The 27,991-nt window shown below is 35.3% G+C and overlaps 1 protein-coding gene across 2 annotated transcripts in view; it reads left to right on the top strand.

The window, feature by feature from the left end:
- The window catches only part of ANGPT1 (angiopoietin 1), a 255,413-nt gene that overhangs the window by 189,341 nt on the left and 38,081 nt on the right, over positions 1-27,991 (top strand). For both annotated transcript variants that reach the window (XM_065895011.1, XM_065895012.1), the window contains exons 5-6: positions 12,234-12,361; positions 20,645-20,746. In XM_065895011.1, coding sequence (XP_065751083.1) covers positions 12,234-12,361; positions 20,645-20,746 — 230 coding nt within the window. The remainder of the gene's footprint in view (positions 1-12,233; positions 12,362-20,644; positions 20,747-27,991) is intronic.

The raw sequence follows: 27,991 nt of genomic DNA, 5'->3' as shown, positions 1-27,991 counted from the left end.
TAGTTTGAACTCCTGCAAGTCCCTTGAGTTAAGAACAACTCTTAAAAACATCACAGATGATGGGAGGAAATTAAAACTTTTTGAATGTTACTCATATAAACACTGATAAAAATAGAAAATATCATTTTTATTGACTTAGTAAAATACTTGGTTATCGTTGACTACTTGTAATGCACGTTTTAACATTAGGTAGAACAAGAAAGAAAAATACAGGAAGTCATCTGCTGAACGCTACAGTGAGCACTTGTCTCCATTTAATGAGGGAAGTGCTTTATCTTGACAGAAAATTATATGTCAGACATTTACAATTTCCTTAAAATGAACCACACTTCTAGCACTTCCTTTCACAAAACCTAATGGCTTAAGGGGAAAGTGACTATTTATTTTTGGAAATGGTATGTTTCTCCTTTTTGATGGAGCATGTTATCTGCCTTTTGAAAAGCCGTAATTTCCGTAAAAAAAAAAAAAAAAATTGTGTGAATAGCAGATAGCCAAAGTAGTGATAACAAAATAAAAAATAATACAGTCCTTGACCTCTCCCATGAACTATTTCTAAACCACATCTTTTGGGGGAGATTTGAAATTTTGTGGTTAATTCTCTTTTGGAATTAGAGTTTCAATTTCAGAAACGAAACTGTCTGAAATGGAAAGGGATATCCCCTGATTCCAGCTGGGCCTGGAAGTTACCAGGGTGAAAGGCCATGAAAAAAAGAGTGTTGCCTTGATGTTCTAACATTACTGTGAACAAACCCTGTTCCTTCTTCTCTTGTGCTTTCATGGCCTGGTTCACTAAAGCAAAGAAGCACAAAATATTTTGAATATAATTTTAACTAAATCATTTCCTGGACTCATCGATACTCAGGTCCAATTCAACGGGTTTTTTTTTTTTCTAAGTCCAGAGACAAAATGGGACAGTGGATACGAGTTACAGATAAGCTATGTTACTTTGTACTAAGCCAAATAGCACCTATAATTACTCAGAGAGAAAGTAAGGAAAAAATATTCTATTAACATCATTCAGTATGTGTATAATACAGGAACCATAGAGTGAAACCCTTATGATATCTCTTATGCTTTAAGAACAGAGGAAGAATAAACCCTGAAAAATGTTGCAACTATATGGTTGGGCTTAAATATATATAAACAAAAGATTGACTTTTAGCTTAAGATTTTTCTAAAAGTCAAATGCTAAGAAGCTTTTAAAGCTGATGATTAAAAACATTTGTAGAGGGCTTCCCTGGTGGCGCAGTGGTTAAGAATCGCCTGCCAATGCAGGGGACACGGGTTCAAGCCCTGGTCCGGGAAGATCCCACGTGCTGCAGAGCAACTAAGCCTGTGCGCCACAACTACTGAAGCCTGCATGTCTACAGCCCTTGCTCCGCAGCAAGAGCAGCCACCACAATGAGAAGCCCGTGAACCGCAACAAAGAGTAGCCCCCGCTGGCCGCAGCTAGAGAAAGCCCACGTGCAGCAGCGAAGACCCAATGCAGCCAAAAATTAATTTAAAAAAAATTTTTTTAGCTTCCTATGGGAGCTCATCATTTATTTTCAATTAAAGAATACCAACAATATGACTGCTTCTAAGTACATTGGAATCTCATCCTACTACTGGCTTGGATGTTCACATTCTGAGTGGGACCATGTCTGGTAAGGAATCACACTAATATGTGACCTACCAAGAATAGATAAATAAATCATAAAATTTTTGATGAATTTATGATAAAGTTAAATTATTAAATTTAATACCAATTAAATCAAACCTCTTTTAATTTTATTATATCTTTAAGTGTACTCATAATTAATTTTAGGTGTGAACATTCTATTTTCACAATCAGTGTGAGTGCCTTTAGAACAGTGAATTTGAACTGTGGGTTTAATTTTAAGTGACAATTTTGTTCTAAAGGAAGGTTTTGCCGGTTGCTTTGGCCCCATGTACACACTCGCAAGTGCACAAATAAACCAAATCTCCACCAAAATTAACCCAGCCTGTGTCCCTAGAACTAGGACTTAGATTGAGGTGGTTTCCTCACCAGTGTCTTGGAGCAGCTATGACATATGCCACCAAGAGGGCGGGCATGGTAGCCTAGAAAGAACAGGAAGAAGGACAACTGACTTCTATTCCCAGTGCTGCTGCCACGTTGCTTAACATAAAAGTACTGCACACCTTAGAGTTTGCCTGGTGTCCTAGACAAACTCATGCATTTTATGACTCCTATCAATCATTCCATATCTTCTCTTGATTTTATGTCACTCATAATGACTGAGGAAACCCAAAGTTAGAGTAGAATCCCATGTATACCCCCAGGTGGTAAAGTAGTATTCGTCAAGTATATCTCACCACAAGAGTAAGAACCAAAGTGACATACCTGTGGTGACAGTCAGCCTTTATTTATTTAAAACTTCAAAGTGGCATTTTTTTGGTCAGTTTTCAAAAGCATCTGGCAACTGCTCTCCATGTTTTACAGCATTGCCCAAGGACTTTCATTCCATTTTTAATGGCTTTTGCTGAAATCAATTATTTGTTCACTCAGAGCACAAAAGATGCCCTTTAAGTCTTCCCACATGCGTGAGAAATCATTTATTCAAAATCAGCATATTCCAGTCAGGCTGAAGACATTATATGGAAAGTTAAAACACATGAAACACCTGAAATATCTTTGTTAATGAAATGACCCTCTGAACAAATGGCAAGGATCATGTAGCACTCATAACTGCCCATCAGGGTGCCCAAAGGGAAAACACAGAAATGGATTTTATAAAAAGTGAATGATCACTTGATTAAACAAAGATTGTGTGTAAATCCATTTTCAACTTTTAGTAATTTTTTTTCATTCTTAGTTGCTCTAAGTGTAATATGCATTGTATACATTCAGTTACATATGTGAGTCACTTCACATTAGTGGAGTGTTAGAAAATTTATTTAAATGCACTAATCAAACAAAAATAGAAATACGTAGAATTTCTTCATGTTTCATTATTCCACACTGAAACAAGTACCATAAAATTAGCAATCCACGTATGACATAGGGTGCTATGTATGTCCACATGGATTTAAGTGTTTATGTACCTTATACGTCTCAGTAGCACAGGGAGATCAGCTCGGTGCTTTGTGACCACCTAGAGGGGTGGGATAGGGAGGGTGGGAGGGAGATGCAAGAGGGAGGGGATATGGGGATGTATGTATACGTATAGCTGATTCACTTTGTGATACAGCAGAAACTAACACACCATTGTAAAGCAATTATACTCCAATAAAGATGTTAAAAATAAAATTCTCTGAACAGTTGATTGCAGGGGTGTAGGGCTTATTTTAAATATGACTCCTTTGTAAGAATCAAAAAATTAAAGAGAGATAAAATTTTTTAAATGTATATATTTACCTACAGTTATATGTGATGAGTAATATATTTTCCACATAGTGTATCTCTTTAAGTAGTAAAATTTTAAGGAAATTTTAAAATATCGTAATGGGAAATTTTCTGCAGTGTTTTCATAAAAGATTTTTCTAATAATTTAATTCATTGTCATCAGCATGAATTAATTTATACCATAATACCATGATGCCTTTCTAAAAGTGTATAATTTATCCCTTACGTTATATTTTGCCCAAACTATTATCATTTCTTATTTTTGCCTACTTTTAAAAAATTACTGTTTTTTCCTCATACCCACAAAAAAGCTTTTAGTTATCAATTTTCTCATTGTTTTCAGGCCTGATTCTAGAAGATGAGCACAAACACAGACATATGCCCACTCTCATCTCCCCAACCAGCCCTCCTCTAAACTTGTAACTTCTAGCAAATGGTCCATAGGCTGGGGGATCAATAATTAGGCTTCTGAGAATAATATCTAAAACTAATGGGGGTAAATCCTGATCAGCATGACTTTTAGGGTATGGACATTATGAAATCTAATGTGGCTGCTCAGGGACCTCTTACTGCCTAATCCTCTGTTTGCTTTTGAGGTTGTGGGCCATCACTGCTGAGATGTGGGCCATATTTCTGCTGAGAGCTCCCATCTCACAGAAAATTCTGCTACCTGTTCCTCTCTTCTATCTTCATGTCAACATTTTTCTTCTTTCTTGTCATTTCTGCCTCCTGTCATTTTCCCATACTTCCTGCTTCCAATGAGAAGAGCCTATATCCATTCAAAATTAAGGCCTGTCCTGATTCACCTAAGACCCTAGGGTGGGACCTTTTCAGCTAAGTATTGCTGGGGATTCACTCTGTGACAAATAACGTATTAGAGTTCTGTTTGGGTCTGACGTTACTTTAGAAGCCAGTAAGAAGTAGTTTTGGCTTTACAGTTAAAGACTTCCACTACTTATAAGTTTTGGTGAAGTTAGATAGCATCTCAGAGTTTCAGTTTTCTCATACATAAAATGATATATTGACAAATCCATCTCATAAGATGTTTATGAGTGTTAAATGAAATGAAGCATATAAAACATACTTAGCACAAGAAATTCAGAGTTGAGCACATAATTAGTATTCAATGAATGCTGGTTGATTTTATTATGATCATGATTATTATATTTCCACCAAGATGATAGTTAAGATTTTACACATTATCTACAAAATATATACACATAAAGAATTTAAATTAGAATAAAGTTCTTTTTATAAAAAATTTAATAAAAATAATAATGCAGCAAGTAAACATTGTTCAAGTGTTCCCTTATCCCACAGTTAAAAGGAAAAGGAATAGTAGATTTTTAAAAAGGAAGCCTTTAGCTACTTAACCAAAGACTTCAGATTGAAAGTATTTATAATATGTTTGTTATATTGTGACATAGCAATTTATGTTTTATATATATATATATTAGATTAAAAAATAGGTAATTGCCATTTTTGTAGGTTAAAAACAATCATGCTGAGATATCAACCCACAGATATTTAGGTTCATCTACATATATTTTATATGAAATAAAATACCAATTTTGAAAGTTTTAATTTATAAGCTTAAAATTCCTATGTGTTTATATAGCTATACATATGTGATACGTATTTATGAAATCATCGGTAGGTCTTCCTCACCCACCCACAAAATATTGAAATATTGAATATTGCCTACAAACCTTTAAACGTATTTTCTACACCCTTGAAATGCAAAATATTGCCTTCTTCTACTTCTAGAAGTCCTTTCAAGTAAATTAGGATACCAGGGAATTTCTTAAATGGCCTTTCCATGAAATACCCACATACCTGGCTGAAGACTAGAGAATCTAATCAATCCGTTTTTTGCTTGTTTGCACCTTGTCAGATATGCTATTTTACTCATCTGTGTGTTCAGTTACCTTCAGTGACCTGTTGTGTGAAAATCACGGGCTAGGGTCAATTCCTAGTACTATGATCTCCTTAATGCTAATGGCCCAAAAAGTACCACAAGAAATATCCTTAAACCAATAACATGATCTGCATACATTCTGATGTTTGCTAAATACTGGAGAGAGATGAATGATTATCCACATCTAAGATTTAAAAAGAATAATTGAAGAATTGATCCCTTTATAGCAACTTATTAGGAATTAAGTAGGATCAAGGGCTCCTGGTTTTTATATTGTCTCTGGTAGCAAGGCTAATTGTCTTCTGCATTCTCTACTAGGTTTTCTGAGACTCAGAATTACCAATTCCGCATTCCAGGAAGTTTTCTCTTGAGGGTTCATCTGAATTGAAGTGACCCTCTGCCTTAGCTTTCATGGTTCTTCCCTCAAGTCAGCCCAGTGGTAGATATGCCATCCAGGTTGGAATTGAGTAGGCAAATGAAGGCAAGGGCCAGATAAAGCTAACAGCTGCTGGAGTCAGTGTCTCAGGTTGCTCACTGGCTGGATGTTGGCTGGTGAAAGACAGACATGCACCTGCTTATGTCCCTGTTCTGTCCCTTCAGATCCCAGAGATTTGGTTGTATAGATAAGGGATGAATAATGATTCCTTCCTAAGACTTTCCTAAGATTTATTTGCTGATATTGATGTGGGTAAAGTCTTTGAACTGGCATACCAAGCTCTTAAAATTTAGTTCAGATAGCTTTTTTACATGTTTTATTCATTCAGGTGTTATCTCTTCTGAACAGCCTTCCCCAAGTCTACCTGGTCAGAAATAGAGTGTAGTCTCTGCACCTACTCTCAATGCACTTGATACATATTTCCAAAACAGCAATTGTGTGCATTATCTCTGTTCGGTATTATATTTAAACTGGTACCATTAGACTGAGAAGCTGTTGCTAGCCATCTTGTGACCAGGTAGAGAGTCAGCAACAAGTGAGTCAAGAAAAAGATAAGTAAATCAATTCCTGATCACACTGTTTGAAACCTGATCATGGTTTCCCTAAAGCTCTATCCTAGATTGTTGAATTACATGATTCAATAAATTATCGTTTTGCTTCAGCCAGCTTGAGTTGGGTTTTTCCCTATCATGGAAGATACTAATCATAGATGTAGCTATCATGAGATATTATGGAAGACCTACTAATGGGTCTTTCTCTCATCAGACTGTGATCACATTAAGGACAGGTTGTGGTTTTCTTATGTCTGTATCTCCATTGTCTTGAAAAAGTCATGCAAATAGCAAATGTTTAATCAATATTTACTGAAATTGTTAATATAGGATGGGTTAAACTAAGAAGGGACAGGAGGCAGTCTTTTAAATTGAGACAAATTAAGTCTCAGTCTATTTGTCTTATATTTAGGCTTTCATTAATTTTTAATGATGACAACTGAGGAAGGATAGTGGGATCAGTAAGAGAAAAAGAAAACATCGGTTTCGGAAGAAAATATTAGGTAACATTAAACAAATGAAAGTTGGGGTTGCATCAGGAACTGCTCAACAAGCAAGTAGAAATGAGGATCTGGAGGTCATGAGAGAAGCAAATACGTGGTGTCAGAAATGCTTGTATCTTAGAAATCTGTGTAAAAGTTTGCAGCCGTAGAAGATAGTTTGCAAAAAGAGCAGATGAAAAAGGAATAGAGATCCAAGAATAGAATCTTGGTGAGCATCTATTGGTAGGTGGGGAGAGGAACAGAACGCAATGAAGAGGAAAGAGAAGGACAATTAGAGAAGTAGAAAAGGGACTGAGAGAGGTCAACACAAAAGGCAAGGGCAAAGATAGGCAAAGACAACTTCTGTAGAGGAAAAAGGTAGAGGAGAGTTATTTTAAATGGTTTTGATCGTCATAGTAAACCATAAAACAATGTCATATATAAATAGAGAAGGCAGGAGTGAGATTTAATCTTGAAAAAAGTAGAAAGATTTGAAATACACTTTTCAGGAAATGTAATAAAAAGTCTGTTAGAAATGACCAAGGGTTTGACTGAGAAGCATAGAGAACACAGCTCACTTTAGAAAGTACACATTTGAATGGCATTAAATAGCCTCACTTTAGTGTTTGCAGTCTAGAAATGGGGGTGAGAATGTGAGTAAACGTCCTTCCTTGGGTCAGGATTTACCCATACAAGGGGTTAGTGGATGAAAGGACAGTGGAAGGAGGGCACTAGCAATTCCACCTGAACCGTGCTTAAATGCCTCACTCTCAGGCTGAAGGTAGGAAGAAAGAAAAAGGAGGCTAGGAAGAGGCGGATAGTAATGGTGGGGATCTAGACTCTCAATTAGAAGAAAGACAAACTCATTAAGAATTAAAGAATGGGAAAGGAAAATATAAGAGTATGTGGTCAAAGGCGGAACTTTTAGATGTAAAGATCATTTTTTAAGAATTCATGCTTTTAAACCAGCTTTTAAACCAGTGTATTATTATAAGTTAAACCACTTTTACAGCTATAGCTAAAACACCTATATCAAGTATCAAGATTGCTCCTCCCTGCTCTGTCCAGTTGATGCTTCTTTTATCTTCTTCCATCAGGTTTTCCATGTTTGTCTCTTGTCATTTATCTTAGATTCCTCCAGGCATTATCTTCCATCTTGCTGAATCTCAAGGCCTCCTACAAAAATTTATCCTTAGTTCTGACACTTGCAATGTTCAGTTAATTCATCTTTGTTCTTGTCTTTCTGTGTTTTAAAATGTTTACTGTGTGTCCAGTTTTACAATATCTAACCATAACACTGAATTTCAGAATTCTCCAATATTTAACAAAGAAAATAGGCATGAAAATTGAAGCTATGAGATTAAATCTCTACAATCAGCATATGCTATATACATCATATATCATTTCATCTGAAATAATCTTTAATTCTTAGTAAATAAAGCTTACAGTATACAGCAAGATTAGATTACCTGGGTTTTTTAGACTTAGCAATGGTGTGCCTTGATGTAGTCAGTGAATGAAGTAAGCCAATTATTAGCCAGCTCTGACAAGGAGAGGCCAGCTCAATATAATCCTAAGTGTAACCAGTCAATTGTAACTTCCCTGCATTTCATCAGCTACAGTATTTATATTTGAGGGTAGAAGACAGCAGCATCCACCACTCCATTGAGTGGGTTGGCTAGCCTTCCACAGCCTGAGTGTCCTTTCCATAAGAAAGAATAAGAATATAATGTTGCCATTGATGATATCATTATTATCATAACAGCAATAGCTACCATTTCTTGGCACTTACTATAATTCAGTCACTCTGCGTTATGTAATTCACATACTTGCCTCAGAGATATGTATAAATTCCCCACTTTATAGATTAAAAAGAGAAAGCAAAACTCTGAAAGTCAATCTACCCTTATAGAAGGGGTCTTCAGACCATAGCATATAATACAAATATTAAAGGTAAGCTCGGAATGAAACTTTTAAATTGCTTTTAAGTGCTATATTACTCTAAAATGTAGCCTGGATCAAACTTTCAAGCATAATATTACTAGTTAGTAAGTAATTAAAAACAAGCAGTCTAATCATCTGGAAAGAATGTATTTCAATTTTTAAAAAATATGAAACTATATTTCAAGAAAATGAAACATCTACATCAGATATGTTGCCACAATGACAACAACGCATCCATAGTATAACCATAGCACTAACTGTACGTTTTATGGTAGACTCCTCAAACCATTTTTCCAGTTATAAGACTTAACATCCATAGTTGGAACATTTTTATAAATTAGTTTCCAGAAAAATAAGATAATATCCAACTTTTTCCTTTTTTCTGTGTTATTGAAAAAGTGTGTGAAATAGCTTCCCTCTTCCCCAACAACAGTCTTTTCACCCACTTCATCCTGAAGAGGAAAAGAAAAGGGGAAGGGAGGTGGCAGAGAAGTGGGAAGGGAGTGCATTCTCCTTACATAACTAAATAAGGGAGGGCAGGAAGTGGTACATTGAACAAGAAAACGTTTTCTCTTTCTTTAGATAAATGATTATCCCCACCTCTCACCCAAAAAAGAAAAATGGGTTTACCGTTGAATTCCTCTTGACCACATCTTCCTGTTTGTTCATCCTCTCAAGGGATTATAAATTTTAGTTAGTTATTTCTTTACATCCTTTTTTTTTTTTTTGCATCTGATTTGGTTATTTTCAACAGAAGAGCAAGCATTTAGAATTTAGGAAGGTTTAGTTTTAGAAAAATAATAGTCCATTTAGCTTAAAGTAAGTAAGCACAAGTGAAATGCATTGACATTTTTGAAAACAAGACCTTTGTATAATTCACTGACATGCCCAGTGCCATTAAAAGTAGCTTTTGAGTATATAAATATTCATTTTTAATTGCTATTTGCATACATTCTGTGCAATGCTTCTTCACCATCATATGATGTTAGTCCTCTGATTACTTATTTTGTGTTGATATTGCAATTGTTCTTTTTGTGTGTGTTTTTATTTAAATATTTATTTACTTATTTATTTGGTTGCATCAGGTCTTACTTATAGCAGGTGGCCTGCTTAGTTACGGCTCACCAGCTTCTTAGTTGTGGCACATGGGCTCCTCATTTCTGGCAGGCAGGCTCCTTAGTTGTGGCATGCGAGTGGGATCTAGTTCCTGGACCAGGGATCGAACCTGGGCCCCCTGCATTGGGAGTGCGCAGTCTTTTTTTTTTTTTTTTTTTTAACATCTTTATTGGACTATAATTGCTTTACAATGGTGTGTTAGTTTCTGCTTTATAACAAAGTGAATCAGTTATACATATGTTCCCATATCTCTTCCCTCTTGCATCTCCCTCCCTCCTACCTTCCCTATCCCACCCCTCCAGGTGGTCACAAAGCACCGAGCTGATCTCCCTGTGCTATCCAGCTGCTTGCCACTAGCTATCTACCTTACGTTTGGTAGTGTATATATGTCCATGCCTCTCTCTCGCTTTGTCACAGCTTACCCTTCCCCCTCCCCATATCCTCAAGTCCATTCTCTAGTAGGTCTGTGTCTTTATTCCCATCTTACCCCTAGGTTCTTCATGACCTTTTTATTTTTCTTAGATTCCATATATATGTGTTGGCATACGGTATTTGTTTTTCTCTTTCTGACTTACTTCACTCTGTATGACAGACTCTAGGTCCATCCACCTCACTACAAATACCTCAATTTCGTTTCTTTTTATGGCTGAGTAATATTCCATTGTATGTATGTGCCACATCTTCTTTATCCATTCATCCAATGACGGACACTTAGGTAGGGGAGCACGCAGTCTTAACCACTGTGCCACCAGGGAAGTCCCTGATTTTGCAATTGTGATGGGTGGTGTTTAGAAGTAGCTTTTAATATAAGTAGGCAAAACCACTAGTGCAAACAGGAGCTATGTAGAGAACCATAATGCTATTAAATGTTATAATTCTATATTTTTATTATAGCAACATATATGACATGGATATTTCATTTCCTTGAACCATAGTAATTTTTGAAAATTTGTAATATTTATATTGAGATAGTCATTCTTTCTACAAAGATTAGACTGTTAATTTTTAATTAGCTATAAATTAGTAACACCATGTGTCAAATATAAATCAGGTTAGTATTTTAGATTGTTAGAACATTTAAATCATTTTAAAAGCACTGATTCATAGCTTACCTTTGATATTATTATTTTAAAATACCATAGTGACTCAAAGTGATTGAAAGCAGGTAATTATTAAGTAAGCAGAGACTTTAAGGGCAAGATTATAAAATATTCTTAGTCTTAACTTCAAAAAAAGGCTAATGAAACAAATTGCTTAAATAACATGTATTTATTAGAAAATACTAAATCATAAATATTTTATAAAGATACCACCTATATCTTTAGCTGAGGACTAGTAAATGAGTCATTTTTGTATTTTGATCTCATTAATAAGAACAATAGTGGTTGAAGCTCAATGAATGAAATAAAGTTCCTCTCAGTAGAGACTATATCTCTAATTAAATTTCTTTTTCTACTTGACTTCCAGCTTTTACTGAGCTCTTCCACCTATATAACTTAATTTGAAATCTTATTAATTGTTTTTTTTGCGGTACGCGGGCCTCTCATTGTTGTGGCCTCTCCCATTGTGGAGCACAGGCTCCGGACACGCAGGCTCAGCAACCATGGCCCACGGGTCCAGCAGCTCCGCGGAATGTGGGATCCTCCCAGAACGGGGCACGAACCCGCGTCCCCTGCATCGGCAGGCGGACTCTCAACCACTGCGCCACCAGGGAAGCCCAGCCAAATTTTTTTAATTTTTGTTCTTCTATTTGTATGTCATCCACCTGATAGTTTAACTTCAGACCATTAAATAAAAAACAAAGTTTACTTCCCTTTTCATTCTAGATAGTTAAATTGGATCAGGGACTTCTTTCTACCTTTTAATTATTTTGAGAGTTTTTTAAAAATAAAAATTTCTAGGAGCTCTTCAATATAAAGCCACAGAAAAACAGTACAACCTTCTTTTAGCATCTTAAACCTCCATATTATATTTTTATGTTTGAATTTATCTTCACCTCTCCCTCCTCCAAAAATGCTTTAGCATTTTTCAAACTTTCCTATGAAATGTAGGTAAGAACGTTTTAGAAATTTTAGAGAAACATTGACAAAATTGTTACCAATTGCAGGTATTACATGATCAGGTTATTTGTCCCTTGAGTTGATGTTCTGGAAGTGATAGAGAAAAAAACAAGAAATTAAGCAAAATATAAAAAGTATTCAATTATAAACTGATCACATATTTTTCCTATAGTTTTGTAATTCTGTGAGTCACCTCAAAATCTAGTATTGTTCTTATGATTGATTTTTCAGTAAATGCAACACTGACATTTGTTTGGAGGAAATGAAGACTTGCTTACCTATACTTAGAGTCCATTTGGGCACTAATGGTACTGATATTCACATATTGCAATCTTTTTTTTTTTTTTTTTTTTTTGCAGTTTTACTAAAGGGAGGAAAAAAAGAGGAAGAAAAGCCATTTAGAGACTGTGCAGATGTATATCAAGCTGGTTTTAATAAAAGTGGAATCTACACTATTTATATTAATAATATGCCAGAACCCAAAAAGGTAAAACCAGAAGTGTTTGTTTATGAGATGTAAAGCAGATCCTAGTTGAATTGCTGAATAATCAGATTGATTTGTGGGCTTGTTAAACTGAAAATATTTGTGCCTGAGCTCTTTTCTCCCAAAGATACTCTGTTTCCCAGGTCCATAAAAGATGAAAACCCTATTGTACAGACCTCTTCCAACCCTCACATATCCCATCCCTATTTCACACAAAGTTTTCCACTTACTCTCTGCTCATTCCTGGAATGTCCCATTGTTCGTAAATGCTTGCCTTGTACAGATTACATGTTGAAGTCACATATACTTCAAGTGCATGGAGATGAGTTAGGAACCATCTTCTAAAGTCCCAAGGACCCAGATGGTACACATCATCTACAGTTCAAATACCATGGAGAGAGAGCTAGAGACATGTTTCTAGAACCACTCTTCCTATTTGGGTAGAGAAATATATTCGATCTTAACTCATAATCTTGAAAGGATTTGCTTTTCATATTTACCTAAAAGAGTGTGTTGGAGGATAGTTTTCATCAGTATATTGAACAGGATCCAAAGTAAACTCTGAAGTAAGAAAACACTGTCTTGCTGTGACACCTCCTCTATATACACTTTCTCCCTATTTATTCATTAAATCATCCATCCATTCCTTCATTCAGTACATATTAAGTGTATGTCATTTATTTGTCAGTAAATGACTAGGGACATAATATAAAACAGTTCCCAGTGTAGTGGTGAAGACAGACAATTACACAGAAATTATAACATACTGTAGAAGTGTAGTGATAGAGGCTGCTTGAAGCAGGGTTTATTGAGAGAGAGCCTTGAAGAAAGCCCTGTTTTTCAACGTATAAAAAACTTTAGCCAGATGCTCAAGACCCCAAGAGGACCACCTGCCCTTGCAGTGCTTTATCCTCAAAAGATGGAACAATTTTTCTCCTTTCATTGCCCCACCTAAATTACCAGTCCTTTGTCCCCATTTCCTCTGGGTACTGTGCAAATGCTCTTGGAAGGCTTTCCCCGATTCCCTCAAGCAACTTTGCATGACTCTCTCACTACCAGAATTCTATGAAGCAAAGATTTTACTTTTATCTTTGATTTCCCAGGACCCAGAATAGTTTCTGGCACATAATAGGTCCTCAGTAAATATGTGCTGAAATGAATGAATAAATAAATGACCTGCTTATGATAATACCAACACTTCTGTGTAGTATATAGTAAGTAAACCTAACTTACTTAGTCATTCTGATTGTTAGTTTCCTTTGGTGGGTGAGGGAAATGGATCATGGAGACCAGTTTGCCAGATGTCACAGATGTCACACATATGTCAAGAGGGAGAGTCTGGACTCTACTATCCTCTCTGCTGATTTCAGTGAGAATTAGTGGTTTAAGTTAGCTCAATGATTTTTCCCTTTGCTGGAACAAAATTTTCTTCTGAAAAGAGGTCTTCCATACTGACCTATAACAGGGGGAAGAGATAGAGAAAGTGCAGGGGGTAAAATAGGTGGCAGGCAGTTATGGACATTGCTACCTGGGTCACCTACTAGAGAAGTTTGGTTTCACTGTATTTCATTTTGGGCTTCTGTGCAAAATTTCACTGAATCGGGTGTTCCGTATCTTAAAAAAAAAAAAAAAATTGTGAAGGTACAATAGCAAGTTGAGGAGTAAAGAGGAGAGGGTAATTTATTGTAAAATTGAGCTTTTTGAATCCTTTGGATCATATGACATGAAACCTTCCTACTCTGCTTACTGATATCTTAAAATCATACTTAAGTTTAAATTCCATTCATACATGTGCACAGGCATGTATGCACACCCACACACTGACACACCATACAGATGGCATGTGAAGTGTGTTAGAAACTGTCCTGGGGGAGAGAAGTGGAGCTAACATAAAGACTTTCTGCAATTTACCTGTTTTGCTGCCCAAGACCTGACAGAACCCCTAAATGATTGTCACGTCCCCTCTAACATAATGACTATAAAAATAAAGTTAACTAAAAATATTGTGATCTTCCTTTTAAACTGTTAATAATTATATATGTATGAATATATAAATAAAATAATTTTTAAAGTTTTTAGATTAACTCTTACACTTTTAGAATCTTTTTCAGTCCATCACCAATACTACCACGTGGCCCTTAGTGAGAGCATTACAAGTAAAGTTTGAGCATTCCATTAAATTTAAGTCATGTAAATTCATAACTCTATTCTAGTTCAAAATGTTTTGAGATGCAAATAATGCACAGGCTATTTGCAGAACCACTGCTTCTGTTAGGGTGGAAGAAAAGTATCCTAACTCATAATCTTGAATAACCCATAAACTTGAATAATAACTCATAAACTTGAACAATAACTTAAAAACTTAAATAAATTTGCTTTTTTAAAAGATTACATGAAAGAGTGGGTTAGAGGTTCCAGTTCACTAGTTCAGTGGCTGACTTCTATGTTGGTTTCACAACGATAACATGATTTAAATTTACGCCTCTGCAAAATAATGAATTTTACATATTATAGAGCTTCGGTGTTGTTCTTAAAAAAAATCTAAAACATTAAATCAACAAATGCCAAATACCTGCTAAATTAAACTTACTAGATTTAGTCCCAGGGAAAAATATTACCCCAAACAGATTAGCAATCATATCAATCAATACAGGCCTGTAAGAGGCAAATTTTATCACTATAGAAACAGCCCCATGGCGCTTCAGATGGAAGAAGGATAAATTCACGTCATTTGTACTGTCATTAGATTTAGTTTAATTGGAAATAATAGCAGAGCATGGTGAGAGGGGGAGATAACTGACCATAAGGAAGAAAGACTTTGGCCTTCCTCTTGACTTACGTGTTCATTCCCTTGTTTTATTCTTTCTCTTTTCTGATCTTGATCCTCTCACAAGTAGTAATATTGTTCTGTTCTGGAGATGGATACTTTAGGCTGATGCACCTGCCCTTTCTGGTAGGTAGCAAGTTTTGTTTTAAATCCCTTATTATATTCACATAGCTTAACATTAGTGAGAACAAATACTGTGTGAACTTCCCCAATGTAATTTAGAAACTGATTAATATAATAGTTCAAAAGTACTGTGCATTTACAGTTTGCCAGGTTCTATTCTAAGCACTTTAGATATATATCCTCACTTGTTTACTCCTTTCAATAACTCTATGATATAGGTACTCCCATTATCCCTATTTTAGAAAAATAACTTGCCCAAATCACATAGTAAATATTCAACACAGACTTTGTAACAAAGCAATTAACTCTAGACTGTACCATCTTAAGAGGGGACTAAGTAGGATAATTACTTATATTAGAATTGACTGAAGCCGTACCATTCATAATTTTTTATAGGAACCTATGTGAATGACACGGCTAAGAGTTTATTGTCAGAAAATTATGTTCTGATTGTAAGCCATCCCACTTCCTCATTTTCTTTTCTTATTTTGATATAAATAATTGGTATCCTCTCAGTTCCATAAAAAGTGCTTGGAAAATGCATCTTTAGGACCTTCACCCTTCCATGTAGATTATACTTTGGAGCCATCAAGTTTGGTGCTAATCGTGGATATGCTTAACAAAAACTTTGCTCATTTTAATGCTTGCAGAAGTTCTAGCAAGGGTAAGAAACTGAAGGCAAGCCTATATAAAAACAAAACAAAAAGTTCAATTATGTATGATATAAGATATGGATCAATCAATTAAATTGGCCTATTTAGGCAATTAACAAAAACTATTAATAGGAATTATTAATTTTAGGCAGAGTGAGAGTTGCAAGTATACACAATTGTTACACAGTTGTTTTGACTGACATCATTCCTTGCCAAGAAAGACTGTCTGCAAAAGTTAGAAGAGTATTATCTTTTCAAATATGACATGGAAGCCAAAGGCAGTTTTCTAGGACTATTAAAATTTTCAAGCAGATAGAAAATGAGAATTAGATCATTTATATATTTATTTTTTACTCTTTTTCATCATTAATGGCTCGTGGTTATCTTCCTCTCTGAATTCCCTTCAATGCACGTTAGTAGGGAATAGGATTTTTCCTTTTATTTCATGTTTCTAAAACCAAATGTACTATAACCAGCTTAGTTTCATTCACTAAAACAAACCATTAAATCATAACTCTGATTATCGTAAAATATTTTAAAATTTGTTTCTGAATTTATAATTTCCCTAATTCTTGGAAAAGGACTATAACAAATGTATTGAGCCTTTTTTATTTAAGGTTACGGAAAAATAATTAACACTCACAAGGTTAATCATTCCAACTTGCACACGGCATAAAAGCGTAAGAACTATGTGAATCAAATTTCCCCTTTTTGTTTGGGTTTAAATCGTTATATTATGTTAAAGGATATTTAATGCTTGAAAGCTTTGACCTTGCCTGGGATAGGAGCCAGTTCGATCTTTTCTCGAATAGAGTTAAGCCCAAGTCATATGATCAATAAATGCAACAGGCATAGTTAATGTAGTGGGGCCTGTGTCTACAGGAAGGACACTGCCAGATAGCACAAACCATACCATATCGGCAAAGGAACTTTTCAAGTCCTTTCGTATCTCAAATCTTTTGAAACCAACCACCTAATTTTTTTAACTTCCTTCATCTGTTAAGCATAGACTTTTTATTTTTCTTCTGACTAGAAATAACATGGTCTTTTGTGTGTGTGTGCTAGCATGAATCCAGCTTCATATATATATGTACATATACATATATGTATATATATACATATACCCGTACACTAAAAAGCATGCTCAAAGATTGATGTTGCCAGTATTATTAACAAGAAGCTGGTAATTGTAATCATAAGGACAGTTTATTGAACTTCTATATATTTTGCCTTAATATGTTCTATAATATTCATAACAAATTATAAATGATAAATTATGTGAAATATATATAATAGCTGTTATTAATATACGAGATATTATATACATAGAGTACATGTGCACAATATAAATACCTGTTATCTCATCTGTAAAATACATCTAAGAGATTAATGACAAAGCTTAGTATGTGCCAAACACTGTTCTAAAAACTCCATATGCATTGACTCATTTAATCCTTGCAAAAGATCCATGACACAGCTTGAGAGAGCAGAGGTGGAACTTGAACACAGGCAATGTTGCACCTGAGTCCACGCCCCTAACCAATGTGTCATTCAGTTCTATTGTGTCCACATTCCACAAATGGCAGCTGTTATCCTTGCTGTTATTACTGAGTCCTAATAAGAATTGTAGAGCATAAGTCTAACCTCTTAAGTTCTCTGCACTTTAGCTTTCAAGGCTGTAATCTGCCTGGGTAACTTCTCTCTCCTCTGGGCAACTTTCTCTGGGTCTTTACCTAAGAAGTACTCCCAACACATCTTAACATTTTCAAGTCACTAGATACCTTTGTTTAAAAGGAAAGTTGTCTTTTTCTAAAATTAGTGAGTGATTTTAAAACTTTTTAAGTGCATAGAATTTTAATAACATAGATAATAGTAATAAAAAAACTGTAAAGAACAGTTTTCTCTACACACTCTATATTTATAGATGTAGTTATTCCTTTCCCTGAGTGTGTTAAGTGGACTTTATAGGTTTGCAAACACAGTTTGGCAAACTTTCAGTCAATCAGTGTCCATTAGGAAATCAAAATCTGGAAAAAAAATTCTAGAATAACCAGTCAAGGCAGGGTAAAATATAATTAAAAAACAAGTGAAATCAGTTTCCTCTAACAAAATATTTACTTGACATTTTCACTCACTCTTATCTGTTTTACCAGTAAAGTTCCATTTGGCCACTTGTGTTGAATCACCAACTATGCCCTCTGTAAACTGTGGCATCTGGATTTTATTCTTATAGAAATCCTTCAGTCTCTCTCTTCAAGGTCACTAATGGCTCCTTCATTTTAAATTTAAGTGTGTATTTTCTTAATCTTTATTTGTCTTGACTTGTCTGGAATATTTGATTAAGTAGATTATTCCCCCAACTCAAAATCCATCCCCAGCTTTCACTGCATTCCATTAATCAAGTTTTCCTATTTTATGTCTTTCCTTATTGCATCTCTAGTTTTTCAACAAATATTCATTCAGTACCTGCTAGGCTACTGTCACTACTGCTCTCGGCACCAGGGACAGTAGCAAATAAAATGAAGTTCCTGCCTGTCTAAAGGTTATTGGTGTCTTTTATCTCCATCAGTTGTTCACCAAAGCCCATTCTTGGACCCGACCCTCCCCCCACATCTGTTTCCACTTTTTTTTTTTACTTCTTTAAAATTCCATCTTTGTGCTATCAACTACTGCTTTCAAGAAGATTACCCCTAATATAATTTTGAATTAGGTAAACAGGGGGTTCAAATCCTAGATCTAGTACCTGTTATATTAATAATAACCATTGGTAAGTTGCTGAAATACTCAAAGCCTTAGGTTTTTCATCTGCAAAATGGAGATAATAATCATACCTACATCACAGGGTTCTTGTGAGATAAATTAGAAAATGCGTGTAAAGTGTTTAAATTATCTAGCAGTTAAAAGGCATACTATTGTTGTGACTATTTCTTTTTTAGTCCCTCATGCTCTTACCCTTATTCTTACCCTTGATCTACCTACAGTTAGATCATCTCTAACTGATCAATAAACTCCCCCTTTTGGATGACTATGCTATCTGAAACCCTAGGTTTTCAAAACCATGATCATTTTCTTTTCTCACATGTTAGCTCTCTTCCTTAAAGTTCTCATTTAGATTACGGACTCTATTATTCTCAGGTCACTAGAGTTGAAAATTGTGGATTCCCACATCTCTTTAACTCTACAGGGGCACTCAATGTTTTAACTTTTAGGTGTTTTGAGGAAATTATCCGTATTTCGTTCATCATAATATCGCCAGTTGTAACACAGAATCAATGCCCAAAAATGCTTGTTGGGTGAAAAAAATTGAATTAGAATTAAGGATGACAAAAGAGTAGATGGAGGTTATTTTGAGGACAAAGAGCAGGTGCATAGAGGTTAAGGGATTAGTAGAGGGAGAACTTTAGGACAGGGAGAGGAATTTCAAATCTTTGATCTTGGAGGTGAGTCAGTTCCTAGTGATAATGAATACATACTGATGGGTGCATGTTCAAATTAGAGGAAGAGCCCTCAGGAGAGCATTTTGCCCATTTTTGTATGCTCACAGTTAAGTATGTACCTCTTAGTTCCTTTTACTCCGAGGAAGTACATGGACAATTTGTCCTTTGAATAACAGTTCTTGCCATTGTTTTCATACCCTTTAGCCATTTGTGCTCCAAATTTAATGCCTCAAGGAAAACACTTGAGGTTTTCCTTTAATCAGGCTCTTTGCCCACACAGCATGCCTGCTGCTGTTGCCTCATATCTACACCTTTAGCCAGCCTCCAAATTGCTTTAGTAGCCAGTTGCCGGGGGAATGATGTTCCCCAAAGCTGAGCCCTTGAATAATCAAGCTGCCACATTTATGCTACGTCAATTACAGTGATTGCTCTCCAAAGATAATGCCATTACAGATATGTTTCTCTCCTTGGGTGGACTCAGGGGGAAATGAATCAATTTCTAAATAAATAGTATTATATTTAGAAAAATTGAAATAAGCATAATCTTTGAAAGATTTGGATAACTTTTCCACATGGGAAAGAAATGCTTCTCACAGTCAGAAGGAATACAGTATGTCATGTTCTCTTCTTATTGTTCGTGACAAAAATTCAAGCAAATAATGTGTTCTCCATATGCTGGGGACCAAATTTTGCCTCTAATGTAATACTGAACCATCAAGAATAATTATTGTTGTATATGAGCATGTAGGAGTTAATATACAATGAAATGTGTAATAGCTAAATATAAATGATTTTTAAAATATTATTTTTCCAAAACCTTTATTATTAGTATATTGTGATTTAACAAATTAAAGATAGAAAATTCCAAATCTTATGTTTTAGCAATAAAATGGTCTGTAACTTTGGAAACTTTTAGTAGCATTTTAAAAAATTGAATATACATAGTGCCTATTACCATTTAAGACAAACTTTTTAAAAGTAATTTTTATAGTCTGTGACTGAGACAATTTTCAGCTGACTGATTTAAACCTTTACAAGTAATTTATCATTTGATGGGATTTAATCAGAAACAACTCAAATACAGGAAGAAATAGCCAATAAAATGTCTAAATTAATATTTTCAACATGGCAATTTTTATTATTTTTGTCTGTAGGCCTATCCATCCTATTTCTGTCTTGAAACATATCTGATACCTGTTTGTTTAAAATAGACATGATTTTCACTTGACTTTATTTTCCCTGTCAGGTATTTTGCAATATGGATCTCAATGGGGGAGGTTGGACTGTAATACAGCATCGTGAAGATGGAAGTCTAGATTTCCAAAGAGGTTGGAAAGAATATAAAATGGTAAGATGGAAGAATTTACATAGCTTTTGATGTTTTATCGTGAGATTTTCTTCACTACACAATGTGATAAACTTTTGTATTTTTAGATGTCTTTCAGTTATTTAAAAAATAAAATGATAACGTTTGTGACATTATTCTCATTAAATACAAAATACTCATAAATCTTTTTCAGTAAATGATTTCCACATGTGCGTCAGAAGGAAAAATATATTACTGAAATTATTTAGTGAACTGTTACATATTGTCTGAATTTGTTCCTGGTTGAATGAGGGTGGAGGAAGCTAGAATTTAGACCCAGGCTGTGTACATGAGCCAGGACAAGGGAAGTGTGCAGGGCTGTGGGCTGTGGTGCAGGACTGGGAGGTACTACCAATGGCTTCACTCACATGGCTGGCAAGTTGTTGCTGGCTATGGACTGAGAACTCCTCGATGTGGTTAAGTTGGGCTTCTCCCAGTGCAGTGATCCAGGGTCATCAGACTTACTAAGTGGCAGTTGACATCCCTCAAGTGCAAAGATAGAACCTTCCAGTCCTTTTTAAGATTTATTAGACCCAGAAATGGCATGGTTTCACTTCCACTACATTCTTTTAGTTAAAGTTGATGACAGGGCCAGTCCAGATTCAAAGTGAGACAAGTACACAAGGGTGTGAACCGTGAGGCATGATTCCCTGAGGTCTCCAAAATACCAGCAGACATCATCATCATGATCACCATCATCATATCTAACCCTTTCAATGTTAATATGTGTAAGCCTCATACATAAATTCGTATGTAATTTTCATATCAAACCTATTATACAAAATTACCTGTGAGAACATAGGATAAAGGTGATGTTGCCGAGCAAGGGCTCGTTGCCTAAGGTTTGTAGAAGCCAATACTATGGCACAGGCTTTTGAGAAAAGAAAGAGCTTTTATTTCGAGGTCAACCAGTAAGGAGACAAGAGGCAAGGCTCTTCAAGTCTGTCTCCACAGTCCAGGGATCAGGGTGAAATTTAAAGGATCAGGGGAATCTCAAACATAGAAGCCGATTGGCTAGGCTTGAATCAGTCCATATAAGCTGCTGGAACCCAGAGTTTTCATATTAAAAGATTTCTTGCTCTGTGAAGAGCTCCAGGAGCAACATTTCTGTTCTTTGAGTTCTGTAGACTGAAGATTCTTGGTTCTGGGGTCACCCTGGAGACATGGCTTCCTGTCTTACACGTGCACTGTTCTAGTCTTTACTCTGCCACTTACAAATGGAGTGATTTTTGGCAAGTCACTTAACCCATACCTTAACTTTCTCACTTGTTAAAAGAGTACGTTAATAATAGTACCTCATCTGCCTTGCAGGGATATTGTGAGGATTAGCTATAAGTAAAGCTCTTGGCACATTGAATTGTCAGTAAATAGTAAGTATTATCATGACCCAAGATTAAAACATCGAAGACTGCAAATTTTTTTCTTAACTCTGGTAAAAATATTATTTTGCAAATCACCTTAAATCGTGATTATTTTCACCACTAAAATGAGACATTAAGCAGTTATCTGAGAATTAGACTATAAATAGAGATTCTGGCAAGTCTGAAACACATTATTATTAATACTAATGGCAAAAGAAAATTTGACATAAAGTTGTCATCACAGTGACTTTCCAAAATGGTGACTTACTAGCTGTAATCATCTGCTGCCTTGGCAAACTAGGCACGTTAAGTAAGAGAGACTGACATATGAAGGGTGGCGTTGATTCATGTCTTATAAGCATTTACCAAATGTATCTATTTTCAGCAATTTTTTAAATTATTGGAATGGGACTGAATTATTGTTTATTCACAATAACCAAAAGCTCCAAACTTTTGTGAAGTTTACTCCTCTCCCTTTTTTATTTATTTTTTATTTTTTCCCCCTTTTTTAAAGTAGAAAGACTATCATGTTGTATTCAAACTCGAACAGTTTATCCTCTGAGTGTCAATTCTACATGGTCAGAAATGAGATAAACTCCAAACTTCTGAAACATTTTGGCAAAAATGAGTCTGATGATGTCTTTTTGTTTTAATTAAAAGAGTTTATTGTATGTTATAACTTGGTTAATTTTCACCAAAACACATGGTATAAAGTGTTTCCTCCAGAGCTTTTCTTTCACCTAAAGACAAAATAATGACTCCACAAAGAACGGATATAGACCCCTTACGCTAACGCTTATCAGTCACACCCACTTCTGCTCCCTGAATCAGAACTTGCTGCTAGGGTGTACATCCTTTGGGAAAAAGAACTTCTTGGCGTGTACCACTTCTTCCTCAGTCTTCCCTGATGTTTTATATGCAGTAAGATGCTTCACTTCTTTCTCAGGCACTGGGTATAGAAATAAAGTTTTATCCCTTCTTCTTTTCTGCCTTTCCTCCCTCCTTCCCTTCATTCTGGTTGACCTCTATGGGCTGCCTCTTGCTTCATAAGGTCTCCAGAACAGTATGTTAAAATTACCAACACATGAAATTACAAATATATAATGATAATTTTTAAACCTCTCTCAACATGGAAGATTTGCAATTTATTTGATTCTTAACATTGGCTTTAAGCCTACAAAATCTTTTACCTAAGCTTTGTTTTCACTTAAACTGCCTTATGAGGCGATTAAGCAAAACCTGGTTTATGGATTTGTAAAGATGTTTGCTGAGAGGGAAGTCTGGAGCGGGCTTTTTAAATGAGGCACTTAAGGAACTATATTAACTCCTTCGAGCCATAAGGATACCATTTAGTGGCCTCCAGCAATAACACTTACCAGCAGTACTTTTGCATATAAAGCCCAATCAAGCTAGGAGTTCCAAACAGTACCCCAGTGGCCTAACTTTACAGAAGGTAGTGACTAATGCCCTGGAGACAACCTGTCTTTGTATGGAAAACAATTACCCATATAAACAGAGCTTCTTACTGACAAACAAGTATTTCAGGCTGAGCACAATACCTTCTGGGAGTTCTTTGTTTCTGGAAAGAAATTAAGAGCACATTTTCAACTGCATTTTAAACTCTTCACATTAAAAGGAGAAAAATATATAAGAAGTTTAAAATGCTGAAATAAATCATCCTCTGATCTTTCTTGGGCTGTCTCAGCAGTTAGAGGAGATGCACAATTGAATTGTATACTAAGCACCTTTGGAAAGCCACAGCTCAGTAACCCTGAGTTCTTATCTGTTTTCTTTAATGATTTTATGAAAAGAGATGAAATCCATAGGATACATGGACTGTGTCTGTTTTCAATTGTTTCAGCTATAAAAAGTCAGCACTTCCTATGAGCATTATCAGACAAAAGAAATAAAGTATCAGGGACAATTATTTTATTAACTTGGAAAAATACAAACCAAAACTGAACATTTCTGCAGACTTTGGCAAAAACTAACGAATATTGGTCTTTCCCCTCTGTGCTTTTTTTTTTTTTTTTTTTTTTTTTTTTTTTTTTTTAGCAAAATGTGGTTTTTAAGGCCAATTTTAAGTCAGTATTAGTTTAAGCTAAATTCCAGGGTCTTTTGCCTTTTATTAAAGAGGTAAAGGAGAATTAAAATTGATTAACAATCTCTCTGAATTATGATATCAAAATCTTTCATACAATTATGATTGACATAACTAAACAGTAGTTTTCATGAAAGGATATGCCATAGCATCCTTGGACTTTATTTATAAAAAGGAAGAAATTCTATTTTTATGACTACTGTTTGTTTATTCAATAAGGATTTGCTGCTTTTTCAGTGTCAGCCCTGAATTTTGTATAATATTTTACTTTTATTCTTATGAATGTTGCAAGCTATTTATTTGGAGTAAAATATAAACCTGTGGTAAGCTGTTACGTGTACAATAATGTGTAAACCTTTTTTTGCTTGTTTGTGCATTGGTCATCTCTGTATTTCAGGCATAAGTATGAATTTTTTCAAGGACAGCCCCATAGTACATAATCAACACTTAACTCCTAATATCTTCAATATGAAGATGAAGTTTTATCTCTTCCCTTGTACCACTTAGGTAATTTGATCTGGTTAATTTCTTTTTTTCTCACTTGCACTTGGAATAGTTATTCTACATCATAATCCTATGGTCCCCCGCCTTTAGTACACAGCACACTCACCTGGGGAACCTTTTAAATGTACAGATCTCTAAGACCACCCAAGACACACTGAGTCAGAACCTCCATACAGGAACCAAGTCATCTATATTTTGAAAAAGCTCCACGGATCTTTCTGATATGCACTGCCAATTGAAAGTAAGTGTCAGAGCGATCAGCTTATTAGCATGGGCTTAAGATCTCAAAAATTACCTCTTTTGTAGATCCTAAAACTTTTGAAATGTAGTGAGAGAGAGAGATTAAAAAATATAGGACCCCAGTAGAGTTGAAGAAGACAGCTTCTCTTTAGCATTAGGAAAGCAGAAACAAGAGTAAGAAGAGAATCTGTAGGCACAAACTATGGTTTGTGTCATAGTTTAGCCCCAGTTGCAACCAGTTGGTTTAAATTTCTTGTTTAATAATTAACTTCTCGGATTAAAATGACAGTACTCATTTGTATAAACCAATATTCAACTTGTCATAAAAATACACTAGTTCCTAGCATCTGAAAGCCATTTAAAGAATTGGTTCATATCCCCTTATTAATTCTCAGGCTAAGACAAGACCTGGATTATTTTTGTTCCCTTTCTAGTACAGAGTAGAAAAGAACCTGCTTAACATCATATAGTTTATGATGTTATAGTCTCTTGGGAGACAGGCGAGTAAACAGAAAATTACTATATATTATGATATATTCTCTAATTATAATAAAAACAACTAGATTTTTGTTAAGTGCTTCTCATGCATCAGCACTGAGTTAGATGCTTTAGGTATATTTTCTCACTTTTTTCTCGCAACAGTATATATGGAAATGACATTTTAAATCCTTGTTTTGCATATAAGGAAACGGAGGCTTAAAAGTAACAGCAAATGTGTGGCAGAGCAAGCCTTCAAATTGGAGCAGAGGGAGAGAGTAGAAGTTGTTGAATCAAAGCCAAATCTTTGTTCCTAGGTGTCAGATTCGTGGCCGGCCTGATAAACTAGCCAGTAGACAGTTTACTAATGTTAGGAACCCATTTCCCCTTCTTTCTTGAATTTTTCATCTTCCTGATGAAATGGTTGTTTCTGCATCACTGCACTCAGCTATTAGAAGGTTTCTTCCCTACACTATCTCTCTAACAGTCATATTGATTCCTTGTAGCCAATACAGCATATTTAGAAAGTTTTTTGGGAAGGTGCATGAAATAAAATTTTTGTTTATGAAAGCAAATTTCATTGCTTTCTTTTCAGTTGCTTCTTCCTCTATTTTCAGTCAGAAAAAGCAAACTGTTTAGGAAGGGTTGTTAACCTCCGCTTAGAGGCGGGTACAAACCTGCATGCCAAGAGGGGAATGGAGGCTCTTGGAGGAATGATACAAATGCTTCTCCTTTTCTGAGGCTGGCTGGAGATCACTGTACTTTTCACTAAGCTGGAGAGCTTTTATCCTTGCAACACTTTCAACGGCATGGAAATATTTGATCTAAAACTTAACACTTCATCATTCCCACCCTCCTTATTCACAGTTAGTACAATTACTGAATCTCTTCTAACTGGCTACACAAAAGAGGGAATCAAGTGGCTATAGAGAGAGTTTTGACATGTCTGAGCTGAGAAGAAATGCAAAGAGAATCCAAGCAGTCTTCTTTTTCTTCCCAGTGGCTGCTGCAACTGAGAATGTGCTAATTCTTTGACTTTCAGTCCCCTGTAACTTTCTGCTTTGCTTATTCATTGGAGAAGGTAAGCTTTACTCTTCTCCCTGGTATGAAGCACCAGCTGCCCTAAAAATGTGTAAAATTCTTAGCACATCTTAAATTGCTCTAAGATTTCCTGCCACTGTGGGACTCTTGCAAAGTGTGACTTGAGCATCTTAGGAACAGAGAAGAAAGGAGGCACTGGAGTATGGACTTCATCATCTACCTGTACTCTGAGCTACAGGTAGATAGATGATCTTTGGGGACGCATATAACCACTGCAATTTGGACAAAGGGTGTTCAGTTAATCAAAAACTAAGCTAAATTGGGGAATAACCTTAAAAGTGTACCTCTATATGCTAATACATTTCACTGAAATATAAAAAATATACATTCATTTACCCATGTGTTTATAATGTAGGCTCAAAGCTTGGAATTCTGAGTCAGTGGCTCTTTCATAAAACTTTCCCATAATCAAATGCATCAAATTTCTAGCTTCTGTTTTTTTTTAAACTAGAGCAAGTAAAGCATATACAAAGTAATGTACATTAAAAATCCTCTAAAGTTTTATTATTTTCCTCAGTCTTTTAGAGTTGTTGCAACAACATATAGCTCAAAAACGTTTTTTAGTGATTTGCTTTCATTGAGCAAATCTAAATATTTAAATTAGTTTTTATAAAACACAAAACAGAACAAAAACTCCTCTTTCCCCACTAATATTTAACTTATTTACATAACATTATAAATCTTATCATTACAATAACAGAACTGGCATAAATGAGTGTGAGACCAAATGCAGTTGGCCTTTGGTAAGTCACTCAATTGGCAGACAGTAGTGCACAAATGTATTTAATACTTTCAGTGTACTCTGGGCATCAATATATTTTAAGTAAGGAATGGAGAATAATGATTCATATGTTAAGTTGGTTAAAGGAGAAATCAGTTAAGAACACTTCTACTGTAGTTGTAATTCTGTAAAGTTGATATACATTAAATATGAAAAGAAACAAATATTTTCCAAATTCTATCTTCTGTGTTGAGAAAATAAGGATTGTTGTGATTATTTTAGTACTTCCCTCATACTTCTTCTTAATACAGATAAAATAAAACTTTTGTTAATGAATACCTCAATGAACCAGAATATGTTTCTTTATTCAGCGTAAAAGTATATTATGTGATTACTGGACACCTCCAAGTCTTCCAAGCATGAATGTGCACAAGATCAACGGGGAGTTTGTTCAGATTCAGATTTATGGACTGGCTCTCAGATAGCTTGATTCAAATTGGAGCCAGGAATATTTTTTTTCAACTAGTGCTCCAGTGATTATGATTCAGTTGGGCACTTTAAGAAACACCCCTGAGACACAACCAAATTACCTACAACACGAATTATGTATTAAGGTTACTTCTCTGAATGCAATTGCAGGGTGCCACAGCCTTTGTTTTCTTCCTTCCTCCCTTTCTTCCATTCTCTTTGAACTTCAGTGAAACATATGGAGTGCCCAGTGT

This window comes from Phocoena phocoena, chromosome 17 (genome assembly GCF_963924675.1).
Source record: "Phocoena phocoena chromosome 17, mPhoPho1.1, whole genome shotgun sequence".
NCBI classification, from domain to species: domain Eukaryota; kingdom Metazoa; phylum Chordata; class Mammalia; order Artiodactyla; family Phocoenidae; genus Phocoena; species Phocoena phocoena.
The sequence above is the reverse complement of the archived record's forward strand: the minus strand, read 5'-3'. Positions and strand labels throughout refer to the sequence as shown.